The sequence below is a fragment of the Chrysochloris asiatica genome, unplaced genomic scaffold, assembly GCF_000296735.1.
Source record: "Chrysochloris asiatica unplaced genomic scaffold, ChrAsi1.0 scaffold00175, whole genome shotgun sequence".
NCBI lineage: Eukaryota > Metazoa > Chordata > Mammalia > Afrosoricida > Chrysochloridae > Chrysochloris > Chrysochloris asiatica.
In genome coordinates, this window is record NW_006408693.1 from 6,925,583 (window position 1) to 6,944,273 (window position 18,691).

General features: G+C 34.1%; 1 protein-coding gene across 3 annotated transcripts in view; it reads left to right on the top strand.

Moving 5' to 3' along the window:
* The window catches only part of PPP1R12A (protein phosphatase 1, regulatory subunit 12A), a 253,983-nt gene that overhangs the window by 169,702 nt on the left and 65,590 nt on the right, over nucleotides 1-18,691 (top strand). For all 3 annotated transcript variants that reach the window (XM_006871837.1, XM_006871838.1, XM_006871839.1), the window contains exons 6-9: nucleotides 4,695-4,769; nucleotides 5,305-5,393; nucleotides 5,546-5,703; nucleotides 14,592-14,716. In XM_006871837.1, coding sequence (XP_006871899.1) covers nucleotides 4,695-4,769; nucleotides 5,305-5,393; nucleotides 5,546-5,703; nucleotides 14,592-14,716 — 447 coding nt within the window. The remainder of the gene's footprint in view (nucleotides 1-4,694; nucleotides 4,770-5,304; nucleotides 5,394-5,545; nucleotides 5,704-14,591; nucleotides 14,717-18,691) is intronic.

Below are 18,691 nucleotides of genomic sequence, written 5' to 3' on the forward strand. Positions count from 1 at the left end.
TTATGTTACATACCAATTTTGTTACATACTAATTTATTATCTTGTCATTTGATATCTTCCATAGTGTTTGTATATTGAAATTTTTTTATAAACTTCTTTTTTAAATGAGATCAAAGAAATGTGATATAAGTAAGATATTGTCAGAGTTTAGATGAATATTTTTGTGAGAGAAAACATAATTTGGGCAAGTGTATAGTTTAGAAAATCAACATATCATGGACAACTGAAAATCTTTCTACAAGAAGTGGCGGAAATGTTCTAAAATAAAAATTTAGTGATTTTCATATCATTTCCATAAATCACATTTGCCACCCTTTTAATTACTACAGATTGTGGTGTAGATTTAACTGTTTGTTATTTCTTATCTTACTAAAAGAATGTTACTAGAATGTATCCCTATATTACCTATTATTAAGTATTAACTAGGATACCTGTATTGACATTTAATCCTACCACATTATCATGATGATTAGCAGAAAGTTTTAGTTTGATTCCTGTCACTATAAAGATTTAAATGAATAGCAAAGTAGATTTTCTTACTAAAGGACACAAAAGATTCTTTTTCTGATTCTTTCGGAGGTTATTATTTCCAGTAAAGACAAAATGACATACTATTGCAGTGAAGATCTAGATTCTAGTCTCATTTCCTTGTTACTACCTGCATGACCTTTGAAATGTTCTCAGAGCCTGGTTTCTTCATCTGAACACTAAGAATCATAACAGTACTTGTCTTAGTTTCTTGAGTGATTGTTGTGAAGTTGAAGAAAGAGATTATACATGCAGAAACCATTTCATTTAGGAGAGATGAGTAAAGAATGAGGAGACTATTAAGTTAGACTAAAACATGACTTAAATAGGATTCCTGGTATGGCAAGGTAGGATCAGCACTGGACTGCGAACTACAAGGTCAGCAGGTCAAACCCACCAGCCACTCTTAGGGAACCTTGTACAGGGTTTCTATGAGTTGTAACTGACTTGATGGCACTTAGCAACAACAAAATGTGGCTCTGATAAAATGACCAGAAGTATTCATTTCATTACAAAAGTCTTCTCCCCCACCTTTGATTGATAGAATTCTCTTATTTTTCTCTTACCCTAGCAGTGTGCCCTTCTCATTTGTTTTCTGGTTGTCTTAACTAACTCAGCTTCATGCTACATTGTGTTTGTACCCAGTTGATGAAGCAGATTATCCTTTTGGTGTTTAAAATTCAAATAATGTTTATGATTTCATAATTATGCTATAGGCTGTTTAAGGAGCATGGTTAAGTTACTGAATTAAGTGATGGGTGTGATTTTTACTATTAGAAATTTTTCTTTGCTAACAGCCTATATTTTACTCTAGTTTTTATTATCAGCTACTCTTTTCATGAACACATTTATTTAGGAAGAAAGTGAAAATAAATGTTAGCAAGGTGATCCTTAATTTCTGATTCTTAAAAAGAAAGTTCTTGCTTATTTAAACACTTCCCCCTCCTGCATTTAACTGTTGCTTGAAATTTAACTACAATTCAAAACAAACAATAATTTCAAAGTATGAGAAAGGTTGATAAATTCTTAAAATAATATTTAAAAAGAAGTCAGTGAGTTATTATTTCCACATAAAACATGATCTTGAACACCACTTACTTGTAAATTTACTTGATGTTTTGACATTGTAGAACTGACTATACAAAGAGAGAGGGTAAAGCAAAACTGAAATTAATATGTATTGCTAGTCTAAGGGGCACCTTAAAATTTCAAGCCAGCTCTTTTGCTTCAGAGGAATTCATCCTTGAGGAATTTAATTCTTGGCTTCTATTACTAAAAATTTAAATATAGGAAAAAATATTAGAGTTAAAACCTTTTCTCTTGGACTGCGTAGGGAATGATAGACTTGACTCTCAAATTCCTACTAGGAAGAAAGGGCAGATGTAAACATTGTTTTTCAATCTTGTAAATTTTAAATACACATACTCCCCTATCCTGATGAAGTAACATTTTATGTACTTTTAAGATGTATTTCATAAATCATGCCTTTTATTTCATAAATAGTCAAGTTATTATTCTTGTTGTTAAGTGCCACTGAGTTGGTTCCAACTCATAGTGACTCTATATAGGGTTTTAGCTCCTGGTGAGCTTGAGCCACCAGCCTTGTGGTTCAAACCGACCTTGCAGTCCAGCGAATTAACCAGCAGTGCCACACCAGGACACCTAAACAGACAAGGGAAATACTAACTCGGTATTGAGTAGCTTTTGCAGTTGCTCCTCAGTAGAGGATTGGTTCTAGAAAACCCATGGATACCAATCCACAGATGCTCAAGACCCTTATATAATAGTGTTATATTTGCTTATAAACTACACACATCCTCCCATATTCTTTAAATCATCGCTAGATTATTTATACTACTTCATACATTGTAAACAGCACTTTATGTTCCCTTTTATTGTTGGAAGGATTGCTTTGACCTCTTAATTGCTCCAGACCTCCTCCTGGATATTTCCAATCCACATTTGAATCTGTGAATGCAGATTCTACACATCTGAGGACCTACTGTACTAACAATGCAGCGATTGGAAATATAACTGCCATATGAGTAAAATATCAATATCCTGTGTTGAAATAGAATTGAAGATTCTAGTTTTTACATAGAATAGTTAGTGTGGTTTACTTGTAGTTACATGCACAAGACCTGGGTTTGATTCTTAGCCAGGTCATCTCTGGTACAACCATGACCAGCATCTGTCGTTGAAAGCTTGCATGTTTCTATGATAGTCAACAGGTTTCAGTGAAACTTTTCCAGAATAAGACAGGAAGAAAAGGTTGGCGAATTGGTTTTACAAATTAGCCAGTGAAAACCCTGTGGATCATAATGGATCTGTTCCTGTTGTGAATTGAGCTGTCATGAGTTAGGGACTGACTAACAGCAACAACTAGTCTACATATTCTGACTTTGTTTGGAAGATGAGATTTCTATTAAGAAAGAAATTTGAATTTCCTTTCAGGATGATGTTTTTTTCAAAAAAGGATGATACATGGTAAACATAGGAAAAAGAATAGTTGATTTAACATTCTGGAAACTTATACCAATATTTGTTGTTAAGTGCCATCAAGTCAGTTCTGACTCAGCGATCCAGTATAGGGTTTCCAAGGAGCAGTTAGTGATGCGACCTTGCTATGTTTGGTTAACAACTCTATGAAATTTCCTTTTTTTACAGTGAATAGAAATAGATTGTTTATATGGACTAATTATTGAAACTTTCTAAGTCACCTCTTTGGCTGACTGAACTTTAAACAGTTTAGAAACATGCGTTCTTTTTTAAATTACCAAGAATGTAGGAACACTGTCCAGTACTGTAGGATAAGCAGTGGACTGCTTAGCCACAGGTCAGCAGTTCAAATCCACCAGCCACTTCACAGGAGAAAAATGAGACTATTCAGGGTTGCTATGAGTCAGACAAAATCAATCTGTATGCTGAGCAAATAATCTGAAGAACTGGACTATATTATCAGGATTAAAGAAAGACTCATTAAACAGAACAGCCTGTGATATGCAGATGACACAACCTTTTGTGCTAAAAGTGAAGAGAACTCAAAGCACTTACTGATGAGGATCAAAGACTACAACCTTCAGTAATGAGTTACATTTCAACATAAAACAAAAATCTTCACAACCGGACCAATAAGCAACATTACAATAAACAGAAAATGTTGAAGTCATCAAGAATGTCATTTTACGTGGATCTACAATCAACACCCATAAAAGCTGTAGTCAAGAAATTTTGTGACATTGTATTGACCAAATCTGCTGCAAAAGACCTTTAAAATGTTAAAAAGCACAGATGTCACCTTGAGGACTAAGGGGTGGCTGCCTACGCCACCAAAATCTGGACAATTAGTAAAGATAACCAGAGAAAAATTGATGCATTTGAATTATGGAATTGGCAAAGAATATTGAATATGCCAGGGACTGCCTACCATGGACTACCTGAAGAAAGAGCAGATCTATCTTGGAAGAAATAAAATCAGAATGCTCCTCAGAAGCAAGGATAGCATGGCTTCATCTTGGGTATTTTGGACATGTTATCAGGTGGGACTAGTACCTGGAGAAATACATCATGCTTGGTAAAGTAGAGGGTCAGCAAAAGAGGAGGAAGACCCTAAACAAGATGGATTGACACAGCGGTTGCAACAGTAGGCTCAAACATAGCTGTGATTGTGAGGATGGTACAGGACCTGGAATTGAGCTGCATCGTATTGTTTGTTTTTACGTGAAATAACTAGTGGTAGAATTTTGTCCTGTTGTACCTAGAGTCAGAACACATTTGATGACACCTGACAAAAACAGAGACACAGAAAATAGATCAGTGGTTGCCTCAGCTAGCCAATGGGGAGACGAGAAAGTGATTTCTAAAAGATATGTTTCTTTTGGGGTTAATAAAAACCTTCTGAAATTGACTGTGATGATAGTTGCATAGTTTTGAATGCACTAGCCATTGAATTCTACACGTGGAATTGCATACTAAGGGGAAGTGTGACATCTGCTTATATTACAAATGAATTTCTCATACATTCCGTAGAGTCATATGTATGATGTTGCTTAAGAATACCATAAAAATGGCCTCTACTCGTCTTCATATATAGTACAAAAACCACCAAAGACATTATATAATTTGCTGACTTTTTGCCACCACCATTTCCTTTGTTTCCTACATAGGGTCAGACAGCTTTTGATGTCGCGGATGAAGATATTTTAGGATATTTAGAAGAATTACAAAAGAAACAAAATATGGTATGTTTAACATAGTCTAAAAATTGCCAATATTAACAAATGGTAGCTCTGAATTATAGATATATTAAGAAATATTGTGTTGTCTTACACTTTTTGGTTTTGTTATTTCTAACATACAGATCAAATGACAGTGAAAGGATAAATGTTTAGCATTTGTGTTGCATAGCCCCATTTCTCTTCCTTCCCGTTGACAAAATGAATGTTTATATAATATATATGTTCCCAAGAAGAATGTTTTTGAAATTTCAAAAGTTTACTTGAACTTGGATTCTCATGTAAAACCTCAGATTTCTAATAGCGATCCTAGACATTACTAGCAAACAGATATCTAAGTAAAATACCACTAGCCATTATAAGTTTGTTTTTTTGTTTGTTTGTTTGTTTGTTTTGTGTTTTTTTGCTTTTTTTCCCCTCTTATGTTTGTTTAGTGTTTTTAAAACTACATTGTTATTATTTTATATATAATGTGTTAATATAATAATATTTTAATGGTATTTTTCTTTTCTCTTTTTATTCTAATTTTAACTTTTTATAGCTCCATAGTGAAAAACGGGATAAGAAATCTCCACTAATTGAATCAACAGCTAATATGGACAACAATCAGCCACAGAAGACCTTTAAAAAGTAAGTGAAATAAGGTGAAACTGGGATTTGCTGTGTTATGAATAAGTAGGCATAATGGCTACAGTTGTGATGATTCTGTAGATCTGGGGTAGACCAATGTATTTTTTACCTTTGGTGTTTATAATCATTTGAAGACTCTTTTCCTTCCATAGCAAAGAGACACTGATTATTGAGCCAGAGAAAAATGCATCCTGTATTGAATCTCTGGAACAAGAAAAGGTTGATGAGGAAGAAGAAGGAAAAAAGGATGAATCTAGCTGCTCTAGTGAAGAAGATGAGGAGGATGACTCAGAATCAGAAGCGGAACCAGGTAAAATTTGAAGGATAAAAGAATTAGCATTGAATTTTGATATAATATAAAGATTGAAATCATATTTTTAAGTTTTTAACTTTTCAGATTTATTGGTTACTTGTTCAGCTGTCAGCCAAGCCAATGAATTACCATTCAGTGAATATTATGGACCTTAGATATAGTTGTTTTTACCATACATATTCAGTCTGTATGCTGAGCAAATAATCTTGAGAAGCTGGACTATATAAAAAAGAGAATGACATTAAGATTGGAGGAAGACTCATTAACAACTTGCGATATGCAGATGATACAACCTTGCATACTGAAAGTGAAAAGGACTTAAAATACTTGCTGATGAAGATCAAAGACCACAGCCTTCAATATAGGTTACACCTCAATGTAAAGAAAACAGAAATCCTCATCACTCATCCAATAAATACCATCAAGATAAGTGGAGAAAAGATTGACATCTTCAGAGACTTAATTTTCTTCTTATAAGCCATCAACCCTATGGAAGCAGCAGTCAAGAAATCAAATGGTTTATTTCATTAAGCAGATCTGCTGCACAAGATGTCTAAAGTGTTGGAGAGCAAATATGTCAGTTTGAGAACTAAGGTGCACATGACACAAGCCATGGTATTTTCAATAGCCTTTCATATACAAGTGAAAGGTGCAGAGTAAATAAGGAAGATCATAGAAGAATTGATGCATCTGAGTTATGATGTTGAAGGAGAATATTGACCATGAACTGCCAAAAAGCACATAAATCCATGTTGGAAGAAGTACAGTCATAAAGATTCTTAGAAGTCAGGATGGCTAGACTTCATCTGCCATACTTCGGACATATAATAAGGAGGGACTAGTCCCTAGAGAAGGACATTATGCTTGGTAAAGTGGAAAGTCAGCCAAAAAAAACGAAGACTCCCCACCCCCCACTCCCAACAGTATGGATTGACACAGTGGCAGCAACACTGGACTTAAGTGTAGCAACAACTGTGAGGTTGGAATAGGACCAGGCAGTGTTTTGTTATGTTGTGCATAAGGTTGCTATGAATAGCAACTGACTCGATGGCACCTAACAACAATAACAGGATACAGTTGTGAGTTAATTCATTGGACTACAGTTGGTTTGAACTGCAAGGTTGAGTTTAGTGTTTGGATAAATTTTAAAGATAAGAGAAAAGAATAATAAATGTTCATATTCTAACAACCAAGACATAATAGCTATTGACATTTAGCTATATTTCTTAAAATTTTTCTTCTAATAAATTTAAAACATTTTGTCTTCTTTAACCACCAACCTTATGCTGCTTCCTTCCTTCTCCAAAACAATCACTACTGTGGATTATTTCTATAATCTTCTAGTTTATTTGTATACTGTTTCATCATATGTGTACATTATTGTTGTGGTTGTTGGTGCTATTGAGTCGGTACCTGCTCATAAGTGACCTTATGCACAACAGAACAAAATATGCCTGTTCATGTGCCAATCTAATAATTGTAGCTTGAACCCATTGCTGCTGCTGCTGTGCTAATTCATCTCGTTGAGGTTTTCCTCTTTTTCACTCACCCTCCACTTCACCAAGCATGATGTCTTTCTCCTAGGACTGGTACCTCCTCAAAATATGTCCGAAGAATTAAGTCTGGCCATACTGGCTTCTAAGGATCATTCTGATTATATTTCTTCCAACACAGATTTGTTTGTTCTTCTGGCAGCCCATGGTACTTTAAGTATTCTCTTCCAACACCATAGCTCAAATGTATCAATTCTATGGTCTTCCTTATTCATTTACAACTTTCAATGCATATGAGGCTATTAAAAATACTGTAGCTTGGGTCAGGTGCACCTTAGTCCTCAAATTGACATCTTTGCTCTTGAACACTTTAAAGAGGTCTTGGGCAGCAAATTTGCTTAATGAAATATATTGTTTGATTTCATGACTGCTGCTTCCATGACTGTTGATCGTGGATCCGAGCAATATGAAGTCCTTGACAACTTCAATCTATTCTACATTTATCTTGATGTTATTTGTTGGTTGAGTGATGAGGAGCAACCCATATTGAAGGCTGTGGTCTGTTATCTTCATCAGTAAGTATTTTTAAGTCCTCTTCACTTTCAGCAAACAAGGTTGTATCCTCTGCATGTCGCAGGTTGTTAATGAGTTTTCCTCCAATCCTGGTATCACGTTCTTCATATGATCCAGCTTCTCAAATTATTTGCTCAGCATACAGTTTAAGTAAGGTGAAAGACTACAACCCTGGTGTATACCTTTCTTTATTTTAAACCATTCAGTGTCCCCTTGTACTGTTTGAATGACTGCCTCTTATTCTATGTATAGTTTCGTCATGAGCACCAGGGTTCTGGAATACTCATTCTCTCCAATCTTGTCCATTGCTTGTCATGATCCACATAATTAAAAGACTTTGCATAGTCAGTAAAGTACAACTAAACAGCTCTCTGGTATCCCCTACTTTCAGCCAGGTCCATCTGACATCAGCAGTGATATATCCCTTATTCCATGTCCTCTTCTGAATCCAGCTTTGAACTTCTGGCAGTTTCCTGTCAATGTACTGTTTCATCCGTTTTTGAATTATCTTTAGCAAAATTGTACTTGCCTGTAATGTTAATGATACTATCCATTGATTTCTGCATTCTCTTGTGTCACTTCTCTTTGGAATGGGCACAAATATGGGTCTCTTCTAGTCAGTTGGCCCAGTAGCTGTCTTCCAAATTTCTTGTCAGGGATGAGTGAATGCCTCCAGTGCTGCTTCAGTTTGATGAAAGACTTTCATTTGTGTTCCATCAGTTCCAGGATTATTCTTTGATAATACTTTCAGTGTACCTTGGACTTGTTCCTTCAGTATCATTAGCTCCTGATCATACGCTATCATATGATTAACCTCTTGAAATGGTTGAACATCAAAAATTTCTTTTTAGTACAGTGACTGTGTTTTCCTATCATCTATTTTTTTTCTTCTTCCATCTTTTTTTGATGCTTTATGTATCATTCAACATTTTACCCATTTGTTGTTAGTGCTGTCAAGTTGGTTCTGACCCATATCGACCTGCATAGGGTTTCTGAGGAGCAGCTGGTGAGCTTGAACCACCAACCTTGCAGATCAAACCAGCTTTGCAGTCCAGCGCATTAATCCAAGCACCACATCAGTACTCAATATTGCAAATTGAAGCTGTAATTTTTCTTCAGTTCTGTCAGGTTAAGAAATTATGAGCTTGTTCTTCCCTTTTAGTTTTCTAATGCATATTTGATTAAAATATTTGACTTTGTCTTCTTGAAGTGCATTTTCTGTGCAGCTCTTTTACCTCCTCGTTTCTTCCATTTGTTTTATCATGTCTGCTATGGAGAGGAAATTTCATTGTCTTCTGACATCCATTTTGATCTTTTCCTTCTTTCTTGTCTTCTTACTAACCTTAATGTGTACATTTGTAAGGGATTTATGTTAAGTTCTTTCAAGTTGCTTTCGACTCATACCAACTCTATAAAATTTCCAATAGGCAACTGATAGGTTTGAACTGCTGATTTTGTGAATAGCAGGCCAGTGCTTATCCTGCAGTGCCACATAATGATTAAGGTTCTGTGTTTTTGCTTTCATAGTCTTGATATTTTTCTGCAATTAGCTTTCTCACTCAAAAGACATGAGTTTTATGTCCATTTCTTTATCCAATTATCTGTGTAATTTATCCTTTTTATTGCTGTAAACCCTACATATTAATCCTATGTAGGGTTTTCAGAGCAGTAAATCTCTACTGGAGCAGAAAGCTTCATCTTTCTCCTGAGGAACGACTGGTAGGTTTTAACTGTTTACCTTGTCAGTAGCAGCCCAGATCATATACCACTTTGCTATCAGAGCTGTATAGTATTCCATTCATTGTATTTCCAGTTTTTATTGTTAACAAATAATGCACATTTGTGTACTTACCTTTTACATATCTATTCTCTAATAGATAAACTAGAAATTGATTTGAGTTTGAAGGTTACATACATTTCAGTTTTCATAGATGGTACCAAATAGCTTTAATAAAGTCAGTATAACAATTTGTAAAGCTTCATTTTTTACTATCAAAGACATGATTTCTGCAATTTCCCTGTTGTGATCCACATGTTTCTATATATTCCATTTACCAAATTGCTTTTATTAAATCGAATAGCATTTATCTTCTCATGCTGTATTAGTTTATTACTTAGAACTTTTGAACAACTTTTGATACCAATATTGCCATGTTTTAGTCATATAACCCAGCATTTTAATATAATTTTATCAAAAGGACATGTTCCATTTCCATTATTTTTAAACCTTCAAAAGGTTTGTGGAAAAATGCGATTGAAAGATAATAGATTTTTTCATGAACTATTTGAAGCTTTCTTTAAAATAGCAAAACATTTACCAATTTAAGAAGAAAGATTTTTGATGAGTGAAAAAACTCTTATTGTTACCAAGCCCAGATTAGCAATCATTGGTAAACCCAAATGGAGCTCTAAAATTCCTTAAATTTTCTGCATTGCCCCTACTCACAACAAACAACATTTTTGAATCATTTTTTGTTTCACTTACTTAGCAAAATAATTTCTCACAGAAAATGTGAGAAGCTAATAAATTCCTAGAGTCCTTGTGTGGCACTATGGTTTAATGTGCTGGACTACAAAGTCGGTTTGAACTGCAAGGTCAGAGGTTCAAGGTCAGCAGCTGCTTCTCAGAAACTATACGCTATGGGCTTGAACTGACTCGATGGCACTTGACAATAAATACCATGGAACGTGCTGTTACTTCTGTTACTGTGCGTTGGCTAGATTTGTTATGGGTGATATGTCTACATTTTTTTTTTCATTGAAGCTTATTAGTACTACAAGTATAAATCATTTTTCAGTAATGCACAAAGAATTTATGAAACACATAAATTCCTAGACTTGGGTCACTTAGAGGGTTAAATTTTTCCTCATTGCTATCCCATTGCTGATCAGGTGAGTCACCACCATCTTTTGCCTAGGTGAGATAGTAATATGGGGAAAAGTGAAAGCTAGAACAACAGGAAATCAATGAGTGTTATCAGTTTATATGAAGAATTTATTTAATCTCCACTTTCCCATTTATTAAGTCAGGTTGATAGTACCTGTTTCATAACAATACTGTTGGTGTTAAGGGTCTTCCAGTTGGTTCCAACTCCTAGCAATACATTATATAGTTTCCAAGGCTGTCAATCTAAAAACCTCATCTCTCCCCTTGGAGCAGCTGGTGGGCTCAAACCACCAAGCCTGTGGTTTGCATTTCAATGCTTATCGTAGAGCCATCCTATTCCATAGTAGATAAAAATAAACCATTTTATAATAAATGTTGGTTTTCATAAAATTATATAAAATTGGTCTCTTATATAAATACACCAAATCCTGGAGTGACACTGTAGGAACACCACTACACTACAAACCACAACTTCAGGAGTTAAAATCCACCAACTGCTCCTTGGAAACCCTATACAAGGTCATTATGAGTCAGAACTGATGTTATAGCACTTAACAACAACAGCATTTAAGTACACAATCTCTCACGTACTGACATGGTTAGATTCTAAATGCCGTGTCATTGGGTCACAAAATGGAAGGTGATTATATTTACATAATTAGAAAATTGTATCATTAAGTACTGCCAAATTACATGGATCAGCACTGGACTGCAAACCACAAGGTCAGCAGTTCAAACCTACCAGTAGCTCCTTGGAAGCCCTATACAGGGTTGCACTGAGTCGGAACCAACACGAGACTTAACAACAACATTGTTTAACTGCCAAACTGCATCATTACATAACTGCCAAAACACAGAATCATGGCCCAGCCAGCTAACTTGACACATAACCTTAAACATCACAGACCATTTGTCTCTTGCCTTGCATGTCATCCTTCGTTAGTGCCAAACGTACTTTGTTAACTCACAAAATAGTTGGGTAGTAGATTTTTACTATTGGTATAAATGGAAAATAATTAGTAACTAAGGGCATAGTTGGTAAGTGAGGGAGAAATTTGCTTATCGCGTAATTCAGTCACAGGATTCCTTGTGTGGTACCATAGGATGAGTACTGGACTGCTAACTGCAAGGTCAGCAATCCAAACCCATCCTTGGAAACCCTGTACAGGTTCACTTTGAATCGGAACTGACTCAACAGCACTTAACAACATACACTTTTATGTTAAGTTTTTATTGTGAATTGAGTGAGTGATAGTTTACGTGGGGGAAGATCAAGTTTTACACTGATCGTTTCATTGCAATCATTACGGTCCCCTCCATGCATCATCATTCAACAATATTTGCTTCTGTTCTCTCTGTGGGTCTTTTTTTGTTTTGTTTTGTTGCGGGCAGGGAGATACACAAAAACACTCAGGAATATATAATCATTTGAACAACCAAAGGGCACATTCTGCAAGCCTGCCCTCCTGGCAACAACGTACGTATTTATTAACTTTTTCCTTTTCCATTTTTGTGTTTTGTTTTATTGTGAACTGAGTGATAGTTTACATGGAAGAACGTTGGATGCTTTACACCATTGTTTCATTGCAGTGTTTACAATCTCCTCCTCCGTGTATCATCATTCAACAGTATTTGCTTCCATTCCCTCTGTTTTTTTTCTTTTGTTTTGTTTTGATGGGGAGGAGATGTACACAGAAACACTTGGGAATATATAATCATTTAAACAACCAAAGGACACATTCTGTAAGCCTGCCTCCTGGCAACAACATATATTTTACAAGTATTTAAAATTATTTATTTAGTTAGCCTTCTCTGTAGACCTCCAATCTATAATAAAGTATGCCATTACAGATCAAACTTTTGTCTTAATATGTACACAACAAAGCCTGAACTAAAACCCAGATCTCCTAATTGGTATGTCAGTTCTCCTGTTTCTCATGTAGTAGAATTAAAGAACTAGAAATCTCGACATTTCTTTTCAGAGAATTCTACATTATTGTTACATAACTTTTTTGTTATAGTTACCTTGTATATAATTCTTCTGTGTTAACTTCCAAAGAATTATTTAAAAAAATCAAAAGACCAATTTTAAGTCAGTCTTGCCACTAACTAGCAAGTCTCCTTGCCTCCTTTGTTTGATTGTCCTTGCTTCTAAAAGGACAGAATTGGATTGAATACTCTGGATAGTCCTTTAAACTTTAAATATAATGAATTATTAAATTGTATCAGTCCTCCAATTAGCGTTTGAATATACTCATCACCCTCTGCTCAGTTTTTCACTAAGCTAACTTTAAATGTTCCTTTGAAGCCTTGTACTGTGGTAATTTTATTCTTCCTGTTCATAGTGGTTAATTGTGCCAGGCAAATTTGACTCTTATCTCAAGACTTAATTCATATAAATGTTGTTTGGTTCTTTCGTTCACTCTTTTTTTTTTTTTAAATACCAGCAAGGCTTTATCATACTTAATTTGGCAAGCTTGAAAAAGCATCAGTTTTCCTATAGAACTACAGTTGGATTAGACTATTTTTCTTCCCTTGCTTTTTGCAACATTATTTCCTAGGAAAACTATTTGACATAATAACTTTTTTTCCGAATTTTCTCTAATAAATTTGTCTTACTAGTTTTTTTGTACTATTCTTTCTCTTCTCATAAACCAGATGAAAACAGGAACTCAACCAAAGGATTTTAATTGTTTTCCAATTGATTTATAAATTTTGAAAGTAATTGAGGAATGAAAAAGGGGAGCATATTTTGGTTTTGGTTTTTTCCTCTAAGGTTTGGAATTTTCATTTTTCATTGACTACAAATGGATAGGAGGTCTCAACTGTATTGATGTTTACTTAAGTTGGAGGTGAATACATGGTAGTTGTTTCATTACATTATTTTAACCAAACATAAATGCATACATACATGCTCTTTGGTATGTTGTTGTTAAGTGTCATCAAGTCAGTTCTGACCCATAGCAACCCTATATAGGGTTTCTGGTGAGCTTGAACTGCCGACCTTGAGGTTCAAACCTACTTTGCAGTCCAGTGAATTAACCCACAGCACCACACAGATTTCACTAAAATAAAATAAATTTCAAACCAGGAGAAAATCAGAAAAAATCGTTTGAATTTTCTTACTGTTTGAATTAGTTGCTACTGATTTTTTTTGTAGGTTTTTTTTTAAATATAGTAGTATTCCACATTGTCATTCCTCTACTACTAATATACTGCATATTTTGTTTATCTTGATGATTATATATTTATTTCATTAGAATGTAAGTTCCAAAAACGTAAAGTCTTTGGGTTGGATTTTTTTCCCCACATTCACTGCCATATATACAGTGCTGCAGTACTTGTTATAGAAAAATAAATCTTTTTTGAACGACTTTCTCCACATTTAGGTAAATGTAAGGTGGTCTAATTAAGTTATACATGATTTGTATATAACAGTGTTAACTAGCATAAACCTCTGTTAAAGTAAAAAAAAGTAACAGGATAACCTCATTAGGCTGAATTTAGCTCTCGTTCAGTTTATCCATAGAACTGAGCTCACAGTGATTTTTAAATGTACCAGTTTGACCTTGACTTACGGTATAGTCAATATATTACACTCTTTGCCCTGTTAAGTCATCTTGTGGATGTTTTATAAGTCAAAGTGGAACTATATGGCAGAGCTAGATAAATCATTGTAAGCTCATCACAGTTGATGAGACATTTATATTTGCTCCATATATATAAGAATGTTTGAATACTTAAATATTTTGCAACCTACAATAACGATAATTCAAGGTAGAAGATTTCTTTGAAAAACTGACCAAATGCAGGAAAACAGTATATCATGGATATCTCATGGGGCTTTAAAACACTATACTTTTTCCCAAAATATAGAAGGACCTTCCCAGCCATTGAATCTTGATTGGATTTTGTTTTTGTTTTTTTAACAGATAAGACCAAACCCATGGCTTCTGTAACTAATGCCAATACTTCTAGTACACAAGCAGCTCCCGTGGCTGTCACAACACCGACTGTAACATCTGCTCAGGCAACACCTACATCACCTGTTAAAAAGGTAAGCCAAAGTTGTTTTTGCTAAATATATATATTCTATTCAATCTTCATTTAGATTGAGGCACTAATATATTTTTATAGCTTATTCTCAGTTTATTCCAGGCTTTAGAGTAAGAATATTATTATCTGTTTTTAATACTGTCTGTAATGATAGTTCTCCTGAATTGCATTGTATTCTGTTTTTTTTGTGTGGAGTGGGGGGTGCAATTTGGAATATTGTGTAAGATAGTTTGCTAAAGTTTGGAACTAGTGATCACAGTAGTTTTTATTTCTGCTGAACTTTTATTTTTTAAAAATCTCATCTATTCTGTGTCATTTATCTTTGTTAAGTAGATGGCTTCTCTGTTAAGCAGATGACATGGTTGAGAGAGAGCGAGCCTAGTTAGGGACTAATGACTAGTGACTAAGTGCTCCCAAATGTTAGTTTCATCTCTTCTCTTTCTGTTCTTCCTGCCTCTACTTTTTTACACCAAAATAGTGCTTTCCAACAAATGTATGTTAATCTTGTTAAAGACTTTGCTTTTTCTTTCTACTCTAGAGCCTGTCCATCTTTTAACTCCAGTTAAAGATGAAGGTGTTTTTTTTGTTTTGTTTTGTTTTGTTTTCTTGTTTGTTTTACCTACTTGTCTCTTTTTAAAAACCTCTCCTTCCAAGCACTTATTTATCCTTAATGAGCACATTCATTTCTCTGTCTACATACACACACACACTATTCTTTGTTGAACCGTTTGCCAGTTAATTGCAGTCATCATGACATTTCACCCAAAATACTTGGGTATGCATTTCCTAAATACAAAGGTGTTATCCTTTATTTCCATAATAAAATTATCATACTTGGTGAATTTAATTTTTATATGATACTGTTGTTTATGTTAACTGGTTGGTATAAAGAACAGAATCAGATTTTCCCAGTTCTCTTGGTAATGTCTTTTTGTGGTTGTTCTTTACTGGTTTATTCAAATAAAGGAAAGGTTAGTCAGAGCTTGAGCGTTGCAGTTAGTTGTCACATCCCTGCCTTTGGGCTTATTTTGTGCTTGTCTAATGTTAATTGATTTTTTTTTTTAAGTTCATACTGCTTGTCCTAATCATCTTCTAAAACTTTTCACCAAAAAAACAATAATGTAAATTTCTACTGGTAATATATGAATTTCAATATATCAGGAAACTATATAATGACTTATGTTCTGTGCTCCAGGAACTGGGTGACTGCTTGAATTAAATTAGAGCCCATGACCATAAGAGCATAATTAAATATGCTTTATAGTAAGTTTTTTGTTTTTTAATATTTCATTGTTTTAGATGAAAGTTTACACCACAAATTAGGTTTTCGTTTAATAATTTATTTACAAATTATTCCATTATATTGATTACATTTGTCACAATATGTAAACATTCCCGTTTCCATTCTGTTTGTTCTATTTCCATTAATTTAGCGTCTCTGTAAAATGAAATTCTTTTTTAAAAGCAGGTCATCTGCAGAATTTTGAAGCTTGTTATGTCATTAACACCAATTATGAGGATGGTGTAGGAGCAGTGTTTTGTTGTGTTGTGCATATGGTCACTAGCAGTTGGAAACAACTCATTGGCACATAACAGCAATCATGTTGCAGCCAGGGTCCCCATGAGCTACTTTAAAATAAAATTTAATTTTAGGACCATCCTAATTCTTCAGAAAACACTATATTTGTACCTTCATCTTTAGCTCTGTTGATTTTTTATCTGTGATGCTGTAGGCTCAGCGCTAGACTTCGAACCACAAGGTCAACAGTTCAAACCCACCAGCTGCTACTTGGAAACTCTATATGGGGTTAATTACAGTAGGCCTCTTGTAGTCAGCTTTATTTTTCTCAAGTGTATATTAGATCTATGGCCATTTACTTTTTGATCTATGCCTACTTCTTTTGAAAGAAAACTACTTTATGATAGTACAACAGTTAAGTCCTCAGCTGCTATCCCCAAGGTCACCAACCAGCAGGTTACTGTACAGGAGAAAGATGTAGTAGTCTGCTTCCATAGGGCGGTTTTACTCTGTCCTATGGAGTCCTGGTGTAGGATAAAGCACTGGACCAAAAGGTTGGTTTGAACCACAAAGTCGGCAATTCAAACTCACCAGCTGTTCTTTGGAAACCCTACACAGGGTTGCTATGAGTTGGAACTGAATCCATGACACTTAACAACAACAGCAGCTCTATCCTATAAGGTCTCACTATGAATTAAAGATTCATCAGAAATGGGTTTGGTTAACTTAATGGTTTAAAAAAATGTTTATACTGTAAAAACTCATTTTCAAAATGATTTTTGATTCTGTTAGTATAGCAACCATCTGCTTCTATAAGTTACTTATTTAGGATCTACATTTTTTTTTTTTTCTTCAATTTCAAGCATCATGATTTATTTTGAAGATTATAGTTTCAGGCTTTTTTTAACGCTTTTATAGCATCATAGTTATTTATGTTTTTTTTCATAAATTCATCTAACCAGATTTTCTTCCATATTCTTTCTCAAATAACATAACCAAAGGATTTAAATTGCCTTCCTAATGATTTATAAATCTGAACAGTAATTAAGAGTATGAGAAAGGAAAGGCATGGTTTTGTTTAATTGGCTAGTTTCTGTGGTCCAGCTTTACCTAAAATTAATAGTCTGCATATACTCTAAATATTTGAAGTATTGTTTTCAACATTTTGGGGAATCCTTTTACCAGTAGTAATTTATTTCAGGATTTTACCTGTAATTTTAGTAAACAATTAGATACAAATATGATTTTTTATTATTCAAATGTGTTTTAAAATATTTGCAGTTAAGAGGTATAGCTATTTCTAAGCTCTCATTACTCAGAATCTTAACATTTAAACAAAGTTATCTTAAGTTCTCTAGCTTCCCCCACCAGTGTGTAACTACATAAGTAGTTAGGTAAGTAGTTCTCTAGCTTCACCCACCAGTGTATAACTAACTACATAGTAGGTAGGTAGGTAGGTAGGTAGAGAGTCAGACTGATGGCAAGGAATATATCATATTTTAAAAAAAGGGAACTCATAAAACAGTAAAAATTTCATTAGTTTCTATAATAAATCAGAGTATTACAGAGAAAGATACAGCTATCTTCACTTTAAGTGATCTTAAGTTTTCAACTCTTTAATCAAAAAGATTTCTGTAGTGGCAAGATTCGGCCCAGTGATTTTTGTAGCGTTCATATATGTAAAGTCCTCAGATTTTTTGCTTTTAAATTTTAACTAACACGTTTATATAACTGTGTGATTAAAATGAATGTTGGAATCTCTAAAACAGATTACCTACTTTGCTGTATCGATACCCATTCTAATAAAGAATAAAATACTTTTCTTTGCTAAACATCAAAACTCCCTCTGAATTATCTTAGAATTACATGTTCTGGTTAATTAAGCCCAATTTAAAATCATAATAATTTTTAACAAAAAACTGCTATGTGTTATGGCTGTGTGAAATATGTTAATAAAACTACAAATACGCATAATGGTTAAACAGTGAAATAAGTCTTTTGTGATTTGGAATGCTAAGAAATCAGAACATTTGAAACAGATCTTGAAGGATTATACATAGTATTTCAACTTTAATAGGAAAAGAGATTGTTCAGTTTGTTTAAAAGGAAGGAAGAGAAACTATAAGCAAAGTAGTTGTAATATTTTAGATGAGTAGTGTATGTTGCAGGAAAATGTCTGGTTTGAATGAATTATAGGGTATGTGTATATATAAAATAACACAGAAAAAGTAGATCCAAATTGTGGAATGTCTTATTTTCTAGTATAACATCTCTATAATTTGATTGTTGTTGTTGTTGTTAAGTCCCGTCGAGTCGGTTCCGACCGATAGCTAGTTCATAGTAAATCATAAAAGATATTTGAACCAAGGTCATGAGAGAAATATTCCGTATAGAATATTATTCTAGCAGTAGGACGTAAGTGTTTTATATGAGATGCTGATTGAGAGATGGTTTATT